The sequence below is a fragment of the Gorilla gorilla genome, chromosome 16 (assembly GCF_029281585.2).
Source record: "Gorilla gorilla gorilla isolate KB3781 chromosome 16, NHGRI_mGorGor1-v2.1_pri, whole genome shotgun sequence".
NCBI lineage: Eukaryota > Metazoa > Chordata > Mammalia > Primates > Hominidae > Gorilla > Gorilla gorilla.
The window spans coordinates 43,839,329-43,855,749 of NC_073240.2; the positions used below are offsets into that span (position 1 = coordinate 43,839,329).

Sequence of the window (16,421 nt, forward strand, 5' to 3'; positions counted from 1 at the left end):
TATCTTAATATGTGAATAAGAAGCAAAAAGCTCTTTGCACTTCCTTGAGTTGCCCACTCTCAAAAACCAACAACAACAAAAAACTATATGCTTTGCTGATATGAAACCACAGAAAATAGTCAAAATGAGTCAATTCAGAATCTCACTTTTTACCTTCATCTTTGTTTTCTTGTTTTCTCCTTTTCTTCTGCATATGTTCAGCCTATAAAAAAATCTATCATTAAATATACTGCTTTGGAAGCATGAAACAAATGAAATACATTAAAGCAGTCAGGAAAGACCAAACCACCTATTAAAATACTTTATATACTGAAGCATGTATTCAAAATGCCTCTTTGTCCTAGAAATAAAATTGTGTTCTAGAGAAAACTAATGCAAAATAGATGAGGAATATCCCTGGTCAAAAACTTAGTCTCCATTATTTTCTACTGAAAATATTTACCCAGTACCTATTATGCACAGGGTACTATGCTATGGGCTGTAAAGTATTTACTTGATAAGGACAAAGCCAGACATCACCTTAACTAACTGATCAAACTTAACATGATCCTTCATGGGACAAAAAGATGTATGTGCCTAATAATGGGATGCAATATATCACTTACATAGTATTCTTGCCAAAAACTGTTTAAGCTGAATCTATTTGGTACTCTATAGAAATGCCAATGTCATGAAAGAAAAAAATGCAAAAGAATTATCTTCTAAATTAAAGGAGACTATTGGCCGGGCGAGGTGGCTCATGCCTGTAATCCCAGGACGTTGGGAGGCCGAGGTGGGTGGAATCATTTGAGGTCAGGAATTTGAGACCAGCCTGGACAACATGGTGAAACCCCGTCTTTACTAAAAATACAAAAATTAGCCAGGCATGGTGGCATGTGCCTATAGCCCCAGCTACTCAGGATGCTGGGGCAGGAGAATCACTTGAACCTGGGAGGTGGAGGTTGCAGTGAGCTGATATCGTGCAACTACGTTCCAGCCTGGACAACAGAGTGAGGCTCCATTTCACAAAACAAAAACAAAAACAAAAAACAAAACAAAACAAAAACTAAAGAAACATGACAATCAAATGAGTGTGTGATGATGAAGTCCATGATGCTTGATTGAATCCTCTTCCCAAAACAGCTATTAAAGACATATGTAGTATAATCAGGAAAATCTGAATATTGCCTGTATACTAGATAACATTATTGATTCAATTTTAATTCTTGGGTGACATAATGACCTCTATTAATAAGAACCAGCATGAAACTATAGAAAAAGCAGAAAATTTTCTGTGGAGTTAGAAAGCATAAAGCATTTAGGTTTATTTACTGAAAAGGATACTTTTTTCTACCTTGCTATGCTGGGTTTTGGAGTAATGATAAAAGTACATATTGAAGTCTTTCAGTGATTCATCTTTTAGTTCATAAACTCCATGGCCTGATATACCTGGTTTCCTAAATAGATGGAAAATACAAGATGAACTGCAGTGTTCTTGAAGTATAAAATATAGACCAAATAAAAACCTAAAAATTAATCTAGAAGTCAAATATACAGAAAAAAATTATGTCTCATTTAGCTTATGAAAAATTCCATTGCAATAATAAAACTAAAAACCTACATTGTGAACACAAAGCCTGATAACAGCTAAGCTGTGTTTTATAATAATGAAATTCAAACAAATCTGGAGAAGTTTGTTTTATACTATCTAGAACTGATACCATGCCCTATCTCTAAAGCTTCTTAGAGATTTAAGAGTCTCTGATGCCTAAAGGTTGTCTGTTCAACTAAAGAACACTTCATTGACCTTAGACACTTCATTGTCTAAGGTCATATCTAAAACAGTAGGGAGACATCATAACCTTAGTAATTTGCAAATGAAAATATACTACTGAATCCTTTATATAGTACTATAAGGAAAATCACTGAGGTCAAAAGGAGTACTCCATATTTGTTCTAAACATTAAACAGCTTTTGGTTTCTATCCAATCTCTAAGTCGAATATTTCAATGAACATTACTAGATCATAAGAAAAGCTATACCCTATTTTAAAAGTTATTTGAAACTAGTAATGTATCTGTAAACACAACACTGTAACAAGTAGAAATTCACTATCAGTATCGATTTTTCAAATTTCAAAGATTAGTACAATTAAATTTGTATTTCCATTTTATATACTGAAATGAAAATATTATAAAATACTGTTTTAATTCTACCAGAGAATAATCCAAAATTAGCATATAAAATAAAAATTTATAAAATAAATGAAATCATGGGTTCAGATTAATGGGAAAGAGAGTATCAGAAAAGTTCATTTACTTACTATCTAAATAAATCATCTAATATCATAAATGAGTATTTCTCATTCACTTGCCAAAAACACTCATTTTTTCAACAAACAGGTGCTAAGTGTCTGCTGTGAGCCCTTCATTCTCACCCTTTCTAATCTGTATTCCACTCTTATTCTTGGGAGTTCAGGCAAGAACTTCAGAGCTTCTACAAAGTATCTAAAGTACAAGAACAAAGATCAAACTACCTTTTAGAATAAGCATAAATATTAAGCACTTACTTAAATGTGGCCACTTTGTTTATGACATTCTCTAAGCCAGTTTCATTATTTTCCTGTTGAAACAATATTTTTGTCATTTTTACCTTCATATAATGACTTCCACCTCTCTGTGAAGTGAAATACATTTTCTACTGCATCTCTGAAGTACTTTGTAAATAATTTTAAAAAGATCAATTTCCACTATTAAAAAATTAGGTCTAAAACCAATTATCTACGTTTTGGGAGACCAACTTCGTAAGAGGTAAGATGTATGTATAAACTGTTTAAGAAAAGTTATCTAAGTTTGCCTTCATATGTGTGTATAAGTACACACATACATCTACAGCATACACACATAGTATTACCAATACTTCAAAGAAAAGAAGCTCTTCTTTATGTAGTATGTTCATCACCCTCATCATTTATGTACATGCCCATGCTGTACTAATCCCTAAAACCAAGGTAACAAAATTAATGAGCTCCAACTAGTAATCTATAGCAATACATGTCTAGATGTCCTAATATATTCTACCTTCTGCAAGTTTTTTTCTGATTGACCTGATCTTTTCCTTAAATAGGGAACACTATTTTTTTACAAAGTCATTTAAAATTAAGATAAGGACCTAGTCAAACTACTACAGTAAGCTCACAGATTCCTGTAGTCTTGTAAAGATAAGAAATGTAACCTCCCTTAAAAATACATATATTTGGCCGGGCACAGTGGCTCACACCTGTAATCCCAGCACTTTGGGAGGCCGAGGCGGGTAGATCATGAGGTCAGGAGTTCGAGACCAGCCTGGCCAACATAGTGAAACCCTGTCTCTACTAAAAATATAAAAATTAGCCAAGCATGGTGGTGCGCGCCTGTAGTCCTAGCTACTCAGGAGGCTGAGACAGGAGAATCACTTGAACAAAGGAGGCGGAGGTTACGGTTAGCCAAGATGGCACCACTGCACTTCAGCCTGGGCAACAGACCAAGACTCCATCAAACAAAAAAACAAACAAACAAACAACAACAACAAAAAAAATATATATATATTCCTTGGCCGGACGCAGTACATCACACCTGTTAATTCCAGCACTTTGGGAGGCCAAGATGGGTGGATCACTTGAGGTCAGGAGTTCCAGACCAGCCTGGCCAATATGGTGAAATCCCATCTCTACCAAAAATAATAAAAACTAGCCGGGTGTGGTGGCGTGCACCTGTAATCCCAGCTACTTGGGAGGCTGAGGAAAGAGGATCGCTTGAACCCGGGAGACGGAGGTTGCAGTGAGCCAAGATTGTGCCACTACACTCCAGCCTGGGTGACAGAGCGAGACTTCGTCTCAAGGAAAAAAATAAATAAATAAAAACAAATACACACACACACACACACACACACACACACACACACACACATCCCTATTCTACCTCTTTGGAAAGCCTTGACAGCACAAATAAGTATAATTATTTTTTAAGAATCATTTTTCTAACTCATATTCAAATCTCAGAGGGAAAAAATATGAGACTCATAATCTGTAGGACTATCACAGTATCTGTATATACAAAAATACAAATGCCACCTGTGGTGGTCATGAGAATGCACCTTGCAGACATCTGATTACAGGGAGTAAATGACCACGTGCCTCAACTGCTGTGCTCTGGTGAAACTAAGGCCAAGCTTCTCACCAGTCATTACCAGACAATGAGCAAGGCAGAGATACTAATGCAGGCTCATTCTGGGAGACATGGGGAGGGACAGATGGAAAGGCCATTGAAGCCCAGCAGTCTGGGATGCTTCTATGTAACTTTCCTTCCCTCTTTATTTCACTGGGAATCAGACTGGCATCAGAATCTGATGGCTCCCCTTGTCGTTCCCAGATCCCTTACCATTGCCTTTAATAAAAATCTTAATGTTTTGTCACAAGATCTGCTTCTCAGAAGACCCAGATTAACGCACCACCCAGTTTCAGAAGTTCCCTTTTTTCCTCTGGAGTAATCTTTATTTTAAAGTAAACAAAAAGTAAAGGAGTTTCTCCCAGAATTAAAATTCATACCACTAAAGGATGAAGGTGATTGGTTTACATCTATAAGGTAATGATATAGGACTTTTTGCCTAAAATTTTGAAGTAGTTTCCAATTAAATAAAAAGAAACATCTACCCCATCTTGAGGTAAATAGAGATAAAACCAAAATCAGACTTACATTCTCAGGTAAATTTTTGGCAATGGCACTGTGTGGCATGGGTTCAATGCAAAGCAAGTGAATGATTTCTCTCATTGTGACCTCTTCTTTGGTCACATTTCCCACTCCAGGTACATAACGCTCACCTAGTTCAAATAATTTAAAACAAAAAAAAGTAGAATAATTATTTTCTATTTAAATCTCTCCCCATCAGAAGCACTTACACACAGAACACTGCATTAAATTAAATCTGTGAGAGAGGGGCAAAAGTTATTTGAATGTGTTCCCAAATCTGAATAAGAATCTATGTTGAAAGACAGAGGCAGAAAACTGTGACCTGAAGGAGAATCCAGGCCTTGTCTTAGCTTACTTACACACATACACACAAACACACATACATATACATACATATTCGTATACATACACATACACATACTCACACATTATAAACAAGGCCCCTCAAATAAATTAGCATGTGTTTCTAACCCAGAACACATGGCTGATGGCATCTGAATGAGCAGTGGCCATCACTGAATAGCTTTTCTTTCAAGATCTTTCTCAATTTTGTCTCTACTTGTTATTTAACAAAGAACAAAGTGAAAACTGAAAAACAAAATACTTTAAAATGTCTTTATGTGCTAAATGACAAAACAGTAATATGTATTAAAAATGACTGGTGCTGTGAAAATGCCCACAAGGTCAGATTTCCATTTTCATCACAATAAACTGCCAAATGAAGAGAGAAAATAGCTAAAATAAGTATGAGAACTTCACCGGTGTCAACAGCATCTAATTCCGATTGCCTTAAGAAGGCTTACAATATGTGGCCTTATGTTACCACTGATTTTCAACACTACAGTATCTGTATGAAGTCCTATGATATCTATAAGAGGGTTACAAAGAAACCCCTTTCCTAAGAGATTTGATGAATTCTACAAATTTGCCAAAGAATGACTTTTTGTTAAGTGAATTCGTTTCCAACACATTCATTCCTCTTTACATTTGTAAAGCATTTTGTAATTTTCATAACTTTTCACCAAAAACAGTATCCCCTAGAATTTCAGTGCTAGAAGAAACCTTAGAGATCACATAGGTTACCTCCACATTTTACAAATCAGGAATCTGAGGCCCAAAGAATGCAACTGCATGCTCTTGAAAGTTGGTAGCAAGGCCAAGACTAGAGTTCCTGATACTAAATCCAAATATTTTTCTATTTCTTAATGATTTTCCACTATAGATCAGAAATATAATTTTTTAAACAAAAATGTTGACTCCTGAGAGTAATGAACTTAAACTCAGGAGCAGAGTAAGTATTAACTAAAAATCAAATCACAAGCAAAAAAAAACAATAAATTTGGGCAAACACAATAATAGTAAAATAACAGTAGGAATAATAAAACAGTAAAAATAAAACAGCAAAATTATACTACAATATTAGAGATTCTTTACATAGCACTCTAAGGACAAATGCAAAAATTTCCCTTGAGTTTTCGTAATTTGAAAAAGTATATAATCAATTTTAAAATCTTTTACACATTCTTAATTTGCCCATTTTTTCCTATCTGTTTCTAACTGGCATATTCTGGACAGGAAGGTTTAAGTCTCACTCAGCAATAAAGGCTTACTACCCTTTCTGCTGAGACATGTAGCTGGTCTAGCAACTAGCTCTCTGACAAACAATAAGTAAAAATGAATCCATGTTTACAGACTTAGGTAACAGCTAGAATCCCCAACTAAAGAACTATTCAAACCAAACAGCATTTGGTGCAGTAAAGTAAATAACAAAAGCCAGAATGAGAAGTCAAAAACAAGATGACAGCTGGGCGCGGTGGCTCACGCCTGTAATCCCAGCACTTTGGGAGGCCAAGGCAGGCAGATCATGAGGTCAGGGGTTCAAGACCAGCCTGGCCAATATGGTGAAACCCCGTCTCTATTAAAAAATATATACATATATACAAAAATTGGCCAGGCGTGGTGGCGCACACCTGTGGTCCCAGCTACTCAGGAGGCTGAGGCAGAAGAATCGCTTGAATCCAGGAGGTGAGATCGCACCACTGCACTCCAGCCTGGATGACAGAGCAAGACTCCGTCTCAAAAAAATAAAACAAAACAAAACAGAACAAGATGATGGCAATGAATGTACCAGCTGGTAAAATCAACACAGACTATGACATAGCATATATTTGTATTCAATAGGTTAGAATATAGTGTTTCTGCAGCAAATATTTATATTAATCTCAACTGAATTATAAGGCACATTTCTATGGGTCAATGTCATAACTTGATAAACACTATTTCTGGCAAAGAACACTCTTTTTATTTTCTCTAAGTAACCTTAACAAAGCTAAGTATGACCAATATTTGCAGAAAATAATTAAACAGAATGACACAATGAAAATATATTTCACTTAGACCTATAATATATATAAAATTTTTAGCACTAAATGACCTCCAAATAAGTCAAAACATTTACAAATCAGGTACTGAAAAATAAAAATGTAAAATCTGTGCTTTTGTGAAGGTGATTTTCTAAATGCAGTATACGAATAAGGAGTAAAATGATCAATTATAGTTCATATAAATGGTCTCTCTAAAAAGTAACCCATGTTCTATTTCAAAACATTGTGTTTTAATCTTACCCACAATATAGATGAGGACCTGAAGCATTTCTTCTATTAGTGTATTATATTGTTTAATCAAATCCTATAGAATCGAAAAAGAGTAAATTAGTTATGGAAGAACCAAAAACCTCCATAAAACATGCATTTCTGGACGAGACTCATGGTCCATCCAGTCTAGTATTTTTCATCCAGTCTAGTATTTTTTTTGTATGTGTGCACAGCACAAATAGTTACAATAGTTCCCTTTTTTGACATCAAATTCAACAATACCTGGCATATAATTGCTAAATACTGTCATCGTTTTCATTATCATTATCCCCCACATAGTCATAAATAAGCACACTAATGCTAATCTTCAACTCTTCTTCTATTATTTGCTGCCTTCTTACCTGCGTTAGTGAGAAAGTGCTTTCAAATAGATTCCCAACAGTTATATGGTGAGAGTATCCTTCTCTAACACGCCCCTCATTTAAACTATTAAATCAGATACTGATTTTCACTAAGTATAAAACAACTAAAAATTAGCTCTGCATTTTATATCCTATTCATGTTAGCCCTTTGCAAGTAACTTCTATTTTTTTCATTTAAAAACATTTTTTGGCCAGGTGCAGTGGCATGCGCCACTGCTCCTGGCTATCCCAGAGTTCTTTAATTCTTAAATTTGATTTAGAAACTTTATATGAGGCCAGGTATGGTGGCTCACACCTGTAATCCCAGCACTTTGGGAGGCCAAGGTATGCGGATCATGAGGTCAGAAGTTTGAGACCAGCCTGACCAACATGGTGAAATCTCGTCTCCACTAAAAATACAAAACTTAGCCAGGCGTGGTGGTGCGCCCCTGTAATCCCAGCAATTTGGGAGGCCAAGGCATGTGGATCACAAGGTCAGGAGTTTGAGACCAGCCTGACCAACATCGTGAAACCTCGTCTCTACTAAAAATACAAAAATTAGCCGGGCGTGGTGGCGTGCGCCTGTATTCCCAGCACGCCTGTAATCCTCAGGAGGCTGAGGCAGGAGAATCCCTTGAACCCGGGAGGCAGAGGTTGCAGTGAGCCAAGATCGAGCCACTGCACTCCAGCCTGGGTGACAGAGCGAGACTTCGTCTCAAAAAGGAAAAAAAAAATTTATATATTTATTTATTATTTTTCCAAAGAAATTTTACTAGCAGGAGTAACTTCTAATTTGAAAGAATAAAATAATGTGATTTCATGAATTCAAAACAGTTAAGGGCTACTTTATAGGCTGGTACTTCAAATATTCAAACAATAAAGATGTGACTGGGCACGGTGGCTCACGCCTATAATCCCAGCAATTTGAGAGGCCAGGGCAGGCAGATCACTTGAGCTCAGGAGTTTGAGACTAGCCTGGTCAACATGGTGAAACCTCGACTCTACTAAAAATACAAAAAATTGTCCAGGTGTAGTGGCTCACACCTGTGATCCCAGCACTTTGGAAGGCCGAGGCGGGCGGATCACGAGGTCAGGAGTTCGAAATCAGCCTGGCCAACATGGTGAAACCCCGTCTCTACTAAAATACAAACATTACCTGGGCATGGTGGTGCACACCTATAATCCCAGCTACTTGGGGAGGCTGAGGCAGGAGAATGGCTTCAACCCAGGAGGTGGAGGCTGCAGTGAGCCGATTGTGCCACTGCACTCCAGTCTGGGTGACAGAGCAAGACTCCATCTCAAAAATAAATAAATAAATAAATAATTAAATGAGCTGGGCGTGGTGGCTTATCCCTGCAGGCCCAGCTACGCAGGAAGCTGAGGTAAGAGAATCACTAGAATGGGAGAAGAAGGTTGCTCTGAGCCAAGATTGTGCCACAGCACTCCAGCCTGGGTGACAGAGTGAGACTCTGTCTCAAAAACAATTAATAAATAAATAAAATAAAATTTGTATATTACCTCTGAGACAACAAAGATAAAAAAGACCAATGTCTTTATAGATGTACATACTGCAAGAGAGAGCTTAAATAGGACTTTCTTCTGAGAGCAATTTGACAATATGTATTAAGAGCCTTAAGAAAAACATGTTGTTGGCCAGGCACGGTGGCTCACCAGCACAGAGGCCAAGGCGGGCAGATCACCCAAGGTCAGAAGTTCAAGACCAGCCTGGCCAACATGGAGAAACCTTGTCTCTACTAAAAATACAAAATTAGCTGGGTGTGGTGGTGCATGCCTGTAATCCCAGCTATTCAGGAGGCTGAGGCAAGAGAATCGCTTGAACCCGGGGCAGGCAGAGGTTACGGTGAGCCGAGATCGCGCCATTGCACTCTAACCTGAGCAACAAGAGCAAAACGCCATCTCCAAAAAAAAAAAAGAAAGAAAAGAAAGAAAAACACGTTGTTTTATCCAACAAATCCACTTCTAAAAATGTGTCTTAACAAAATAGAGAAGTATTTAAATACTGAGCTACAAATGTTTATAAGACCAACCAACTAGAAAGACCTCTTCAGTAATAGACTTTAAAGTATAATGCATCATATAGTGCAATCCTATATAGTTATTAAAAATGATGATATAATTGTATACTTATTTCATGACAAGAAAAAAACTTTTCACAATATGTTGTTAAGCATAGGAAGCAGATTACAAAACAGCACATTCACAATGATACAATTTTTGTTTTAAAAACAAGCAAGACACTAAAACTTTAAAAGTGATCATTTCTAGGAAGCAGTGTTTTTCATGTGATTTTTTTCTTTGTTAATCTACATATTCTAATTTTTCTAGATTAAAAAGATTATATATGTGTATATATGTGTGCCATATGTATACATGTCATTTCAGGAGGTATGGTTAAGAAATAACTTTTAAAATATGGCTAAATATGTCTTGAGAAGTGTCTGTTCATGTCCTTCGCCCACTTTTTGATGGGGTTGTTTGTTTTTTTCTTGTAAATTTGTTTGAGTTCATTGTAGATTCTGGATATTAGCCCTTTGTCAGATGAGTAGGTTGCAAAAATTTTCTCCCATTTTGTAGGTTGCCTGTTCACTCTGATGGTAGTTTCTTTTGCTGTGCAGAAGCTCTTTAGTTTAATTAGATCCCATTTGTCAATTCTGTCTTTTGTTGCCATTGCTTTTGGTGTTTTGGACATGAAGTCCTTGCCCATGCCTATGTCCTGAATGGTAATGCCTAGGTTTTCTTCTAGGGTTTTTATGGTTTTAGGTCTAACATTTAAATCTTTAATCCATCTTGAATTGATTTTTGTATAAGGTGTAAGGAAGGGATCCAGAACAAAAAACCAAACACCGCATATTCTCACTCATAGGTGGGAATTGAACAATGAGATCACATGGACACAGGAAGGGGAATATCACACTCTGGGGACTGTGGTGGGGTGGGGGGAGGGGCGAGGGATAACATTGGGAGATATACCTAATGCTAGATGACGAGTTAGCGGGTGCAGCGCACCAGCATGGCACATGTATACATATGTAACTAACCTGCACAATGTGCACATGTACCCTAAAACTTAAAGTATAATTAAAAAAAAAATATGGCTAAATATGACTGAAATAAAATATGACTGAAATAGTAACAATATTTCCTTTAAAATTAATTCACATAATTTACAGGTTGTTTACCTGGTCTTTTGTAGATATGGTCTTGTTAAAAGCCTCGGCAAGTTCATACCTCTGAAGTACCAGTAACAAGAACTTATTGGGATCCATTAAAGATGCACCAATCTGTGAAAGAAATCCAGCATCATATTTCTTGTGTATTATATGGAGAAACATTTTGTCTCATGTAGGACTGTCAAAAATTAAAAAGTTTGCAGAAGATAATGTAGTAGTCCCTTCTATTTCTATGAGTCATAATCAGTTTAACAGTGAGAGTATTTTAAGTTAAAAATTATTACATTATCTTCTCTTCTTAGAAAGAATTCAAGAAGGAAGATGAAGACACAAATATCAGGAACAATTTAAATAGGTACCTGAAGCATGATGATATCTTTATCATACATTTCTTCTCTGCACTTAACATCTTGGTAATAAAACACCTATAAAGTAATAGGTAGAATAAATCCTAAAAGAATTATTTTATTTCCAGCAAAATTCTCAAGAAAACCTATCCTTAAAACTTTCTCTAAGCTAGAAACCCCTAAAAATCCTTAGTGGCAAAAATAAGTTGTAAATCTATGAATCACTTAAAGGGACTAGCGAGGATGAAGTGAAGAAATATGGCATGAAATCACTTCAGGGTTAAAAATGTTCTATATTAGTTATTACTGTCATGTATAACAAGAGAATTTATTTTCCCTAAGTTTAAAATACCTACTTCAATAAAAGTAAACCAATTTCTACACTCAATCATAATACCATTTTTTTCTTTTTTTTTTTTTTAATTTCATTTTAAGTTCCAGGATACATGTGCAAGACATGTAGGTTTGTTACAGAGGTAAACACATAATACCATTTTTCTTCCAAGTGCTAACTTTACAAGACCTATTTCTCCACCTTTTAAGAAATGCAAGGGCAGGCTCAGTGGCTCATGCCTGTAATCCCAGCACTTTGGGAGGTTCAGGTGAGCGGATCACCTGAGGTCAGGTGTTCAAGACCAGCCTGGCCAAGATGGTAAAGCCCCATCTCTACTAAAAATACAAAAATTAGCCGGGCATAGTGGTGTATGCCTGTAGTCCCAGCTACTTGGGAGGCTGAGGCACGAAAATCACTTGAACCCCACAGGCAGAGGTTGCAGTGAGCTGAGATTACACCACTGCACTCCATAGCCGGGGCAATAGAGTGAGACTCTGTCTCAAAAAAAAAAAAAGAAAAAGGAAAAAAAAAAAGAAAAGAAAAGCACTGCTGCATATTTACTCCAAAATAGAAGAAAAAATTACAAGGTGGCCTTCAATTAAGACAGATGGTGGGAAGACTAAAGGCCTCTAAGTAAGGTAATTCTCAGAAAAGAACTATGTTAATGGGGAGGACTCTGGTGGTACTACCGGCTTTCCCTTAATTTATCACACAAGCATCCTAGTTTATAATTCAGATGGAATACACAGTGAACAGGATAGGAGAAATGTCTATATAGTTCCTAGAACTTTCATTTCTAGGAGTTTATACAAGAGAATAGTAACATACACTCAGTAAAATCTAGGAACACAGGGTAAAATTATATGAGAGAAAAAAATTAGAAAATGGGCACATTCATAAATATGAATAATAGACTTTGCTGTACCTGGCTAATAAGAGACAGTCCATTTCTTCGCCACATCTCAGCAACAACCTGGGCAACCAACACCAGACAACGTAAAGGATATTCCACTAGTACCTCTACTTGAAAGTCCTCCTGAAATAGAGTGAGGTCAATTTTATCATTTCTCACAGAGCTTAGATGTGTCTCCAAGTTATGCCACTACATATTCTTCAGTTTTCTCACGTGTAAAATGGAAGAGCTTTAACTAGATGACGTCTAAGTCCCTGTGACTCAGATTACAATGTACTATATGAAGATGTAAAATTACTAAATGAGAATTCCTCAGGTGGGTTTCTAAATATTATCTCCTTCTCGTCCATCAACCAAGAGATATTCAGAAACAGAATATAAGCAAATCAATACTTAGTAGAATCACTTACAAAAGACACAAATTCATGCAGTCTTGAAACAGCACCCAGCCTGCTTAAACGTACATGAAGACCTAAAGTTAAAAAAAAGAGAGAGAAAATGAGAAAACAAACCCAATTTGTTAACTAGTTAACTCATCAAGTTTAGAAACTTGTGCGATTTGATTTGGCTGGGCGCGGTGGCTCATGCCTGTAATCTCAGCACTTTGGGAGGCCTAGGTGGGTGGATCATCTGAGGTCAGGAGTTCAAGACCAGCCTGGCCCACATGGTGAAAGCCCGTCTCTACAATAATACAAAAATTAGCCGGGCCTGTAATCCTAGCTACTTGGGAGGTTGAGGCAGGAGAATCGCTTGAACCTGGGAGGCGGAAATTGCAGTGGGCCAAGATTATGCCACTGCACTTCAGCCTGGGTGACAGAGTGAGACTCCGTCTTAAAAAAGAAAGAAAGAAACTTGTGTGAGTTAAATGTATGTTTACTGAGTTTAGAAGTGACAATCTAGAATGCAGACTGTTAATTTCTAATTTTGAAATACAATATTACTAACGTATTTAAAATCCTACACCGTGCAAGGTGTGCTCATACCTTATTTAAAAATGACAAACTGTCTCTCAAGATACCTTTATTCTGCCTTTAGCCACGTATCAAAAGAAATGAAAATTAATCTAAGTATTTTTAATGAAAATTTTTATTTTCATTAAAAAGGTACTTTTAACAAAAATTTTTATTTTCACTAAAAACGCACTTTTAACAAAAATTTTTATTTTCATTAAAAAGGTACTTTTAACAAAAATTTTTATTTTCATTAAAAAGGTACTTTTTACAAAAATTTTTATTTTTATTAAAAAGGTACTTTTCACAAAAATTTTTATTTTTATTAAAAAGGTACTTTTTACAAAAATTTTTATTTTTATTAAAAAGGTATTTTTAACAAAAATTTTTATTTTTATTAAAAAGGCATTTTTAATAAAAATAGAAGCAATATAAAATCACATGACATCAATTATGCCATATACAAACATTAACTCAAAATGGATCAAAGACTTTAAACACAGGTTTAAATATAGGTGCTAAAACTAAAAAATAAAACTCATACAAGAAAACGTAGGGAAAAGCTTCATAACTTTAGATTTGACTCTTCCTATCCATGAGCATGGAATGTTCTTCCATTTGTTTGTGTCCTCTTTTATTTCGTTGAGCAATGGTTTGTATTTCTCCTTGAAGAGGTCCTTCACATCCCTTGTAAGTTGGATTCCTAGGTATTTTATTCTCTTTGAAGCAATTGTGAATGGGAGTTCACTCACGATTTGGCTCTCTGTCTGTTACTGGTGTATAAGAATGCTTGTGATTTTTGCACATTGATTTTGTATCCTGAGACTTTGCTGAAGTTGCCTATCAGCTTAAGGAGATTTTGGGCTGAGACGATGGGGTTTTATAAATATACAGTCATGTCATCTGCAAACAGGGACACTTTGACTTCCTCTTTTCCTAACTGAATACCCTTTATTTCTTTCTCCTGCCTAACTGCCCTGGCCAGAACTTCCAACACTATGTTGAATAGGAGTGGTGAGAGAAGGCATCCTTGTCTTGTGCCGGTTTTCAAAGGGAATGCTTCCAGTTTTTGCCCTTTCAGTATGATACTGGCTGTGGGTTCGTCATAAATAGCTCTTATTATTTTGAGATATGTCCCATCAATATCTAATTTATTGAGACTTTTTAGCATGAAGGGCTGTTGAATTTTGTCAAAGGCCTTTTCTGCATCTATGGAGATAATCATGTGGTTTTTGTCTTTGGTTCTGTTTATATGCTGGATTACATTTATTGATTTGCATGCGTTGACTGTGAAAATGACCATGCTGCCCAAGGTAATTTATAGATTTAATGCCATCCCCATCAAGCTACCAATGACTTTCTTCACAGAATGGGAAAAAACTGCTTTAAAGTTCATATGGAACCAAAAAAGAGCCCGCATTGCCAAGACAATCCTAAGCCAAAAGAACAAAGCTGGAGGCATCATGCTACCTGACTTCAAACTATACTACAAGGCTACAGTAACCAAAACAGCATGGTACTGGTACCAAAACAGAGATATAGACCAATGGGACAGAACAGAGCCCTCAGAAATGATACCACACACCTACAACCATCTGATCTTTGACAAACCTGACAAAAACAAGAAATGGGGAAAGGATTCCCTATTTAGTAAATGGTGCTGGGAAAACTGGCTAGCCATATGTAGAAAGTTGAAACTGGATCCCTTCCTTACACCTTATACAAAAATTAATTCAAGATGGATTAAAGACTTAAATGTAAGACCTAAACCATAAAAACCCTAGAAGAAAACCTAGGCAATACCATTTAGGACATAGGCATGGGCAAGGACTTCATGTCTAAAACACCAAAAGCAATGGCAACAAAAGACAAAATTGACAAATGGGATCCAATTAAAGAGCTTCTGCACAGCAAAAGAAACTACCATCAGAGTGAACAGGCAACCTACAGAATGGGAGAAAATTTTTGCAATCTACTCATCTGACAAAGGGCTAATATCCAGAATCTACAAAGGACTCAAACAAATTTACAAGAAAAAAAACAACCCCATTGAAAAGCAGGCGAAGGATATGAACAGACACTTCTCAAAAGAAGACATTTATGCAACCAACAGACACATGAAAAAATGCTCATCATCACTGGCCATCAGAGAAATGCAAATCAAAACCACAATGAGATACCATCTCACACCAGTTAGAATGGCGATCATTAAAAAGTCAGGAAACAACAGGTGCTGGAGAGGATGTGGAGAAATAGGAACACTTTTAAACTGTTGGTGGGACTGTAAACCGGTTCAACCATTGTGGAAGACAGTGTGGCGATTCCTCAAGGATCTAGAACTAGAAATACCATTTGACCCAGCCATACCATTACTGGGTATATACCCAAAGGATTATAAATCATGCTGCTATAAAGACACATGCACACGTATGTTTATTGCAGCACTATTCACAATAGCAAAGACTTGGAACCAACCCAAATGTCCATCAATGATAGACTGGATTAAGAAAATGTGGCACATATACACCATGGAATACTATGCAGCCATAAAAAAGGATGAGTTCATGCCCTTTGTAGGGACAAGAATGAAGCTGGAAACCATCATTCTCAGCAAACTATCGCAGGGACAAAAAACCAAACACTGCATGTTCTCACTCATAGGTGGGAATTGAATAATGAGAACACCTGGACACAAGAAGGGGAACATCACACACCGGGGCCTGTCGTGGGGTTGGGGGAGGGGCCCCCAATGTATAGGGACCCCCCTATACATTAAATGATGAGTTAATGGGTGCAGCATACCAACATGGCACATGTATACATATGTAACAAACCTGCATGTTGTGCACCTGTACCCTAGAACTTAAAGTATAATTAAAAAACAAAAAAACAAAAAAAAATTAGATTTGACAACGAGTTTTTTGGATATGACACCAAAAGCACAGGCAACAAAACAAAAAAATAGATAAATTCAACTATAACAAA

At 36.5% G+C, this 16,421-nt stretch overlaps 1 protein-coding gene across 3 annotated transcripts in view; it reads right to left on the reverse strand.

Annotated features, from left to right (window-relative positions):
- The window catches only part of UBR1 (ubiquitin protein ligase E3 component n-recognin 1), a 162,833-nt gene that overhangs the window by 85,822 nt on the left and 60,590 nt on the right, over positions 1–16,421 (reverse strand). For all 3 annotated transcript variants that reach the window (XM_031002081.3, XM_063698954.1, XM_055363525.2), the window contains exons 16-24: positions 12,897–12,958; positions 12,499–12,609; positions 11,252–11,317; positions 10,902–11,003; positions 7,331–7,394; positions 4,713–4,837; positions 2,549–2,601; positions 1,334–1,436; positions 154–202 (exon numbers count right to left, since the gene is read on the reverse strand). In XM_031002081.3, the coding sequence (XP_030857941.1) occupies positions 154–202; positions 1,334–1,436; positions 2,549–2,601; positions 4,713–4,837; positions 7,331–7,394; positions 10,902–11,003; positions 11,252–11,317; positions 12,499–12,609; positions 12,897–12,958 (735 nt within the window). The remainder of the gene's footprint in view (positions 1–153; positions 203–1,333; positions 1,437–2,548; positions 2,602–4,712; positions 4,838–7,330; positions 7,395–10,901; positions 11,004–11,251; positions 11,318–12,498; positions 12,610–12,896; positions 12,959–16,421) is intronic.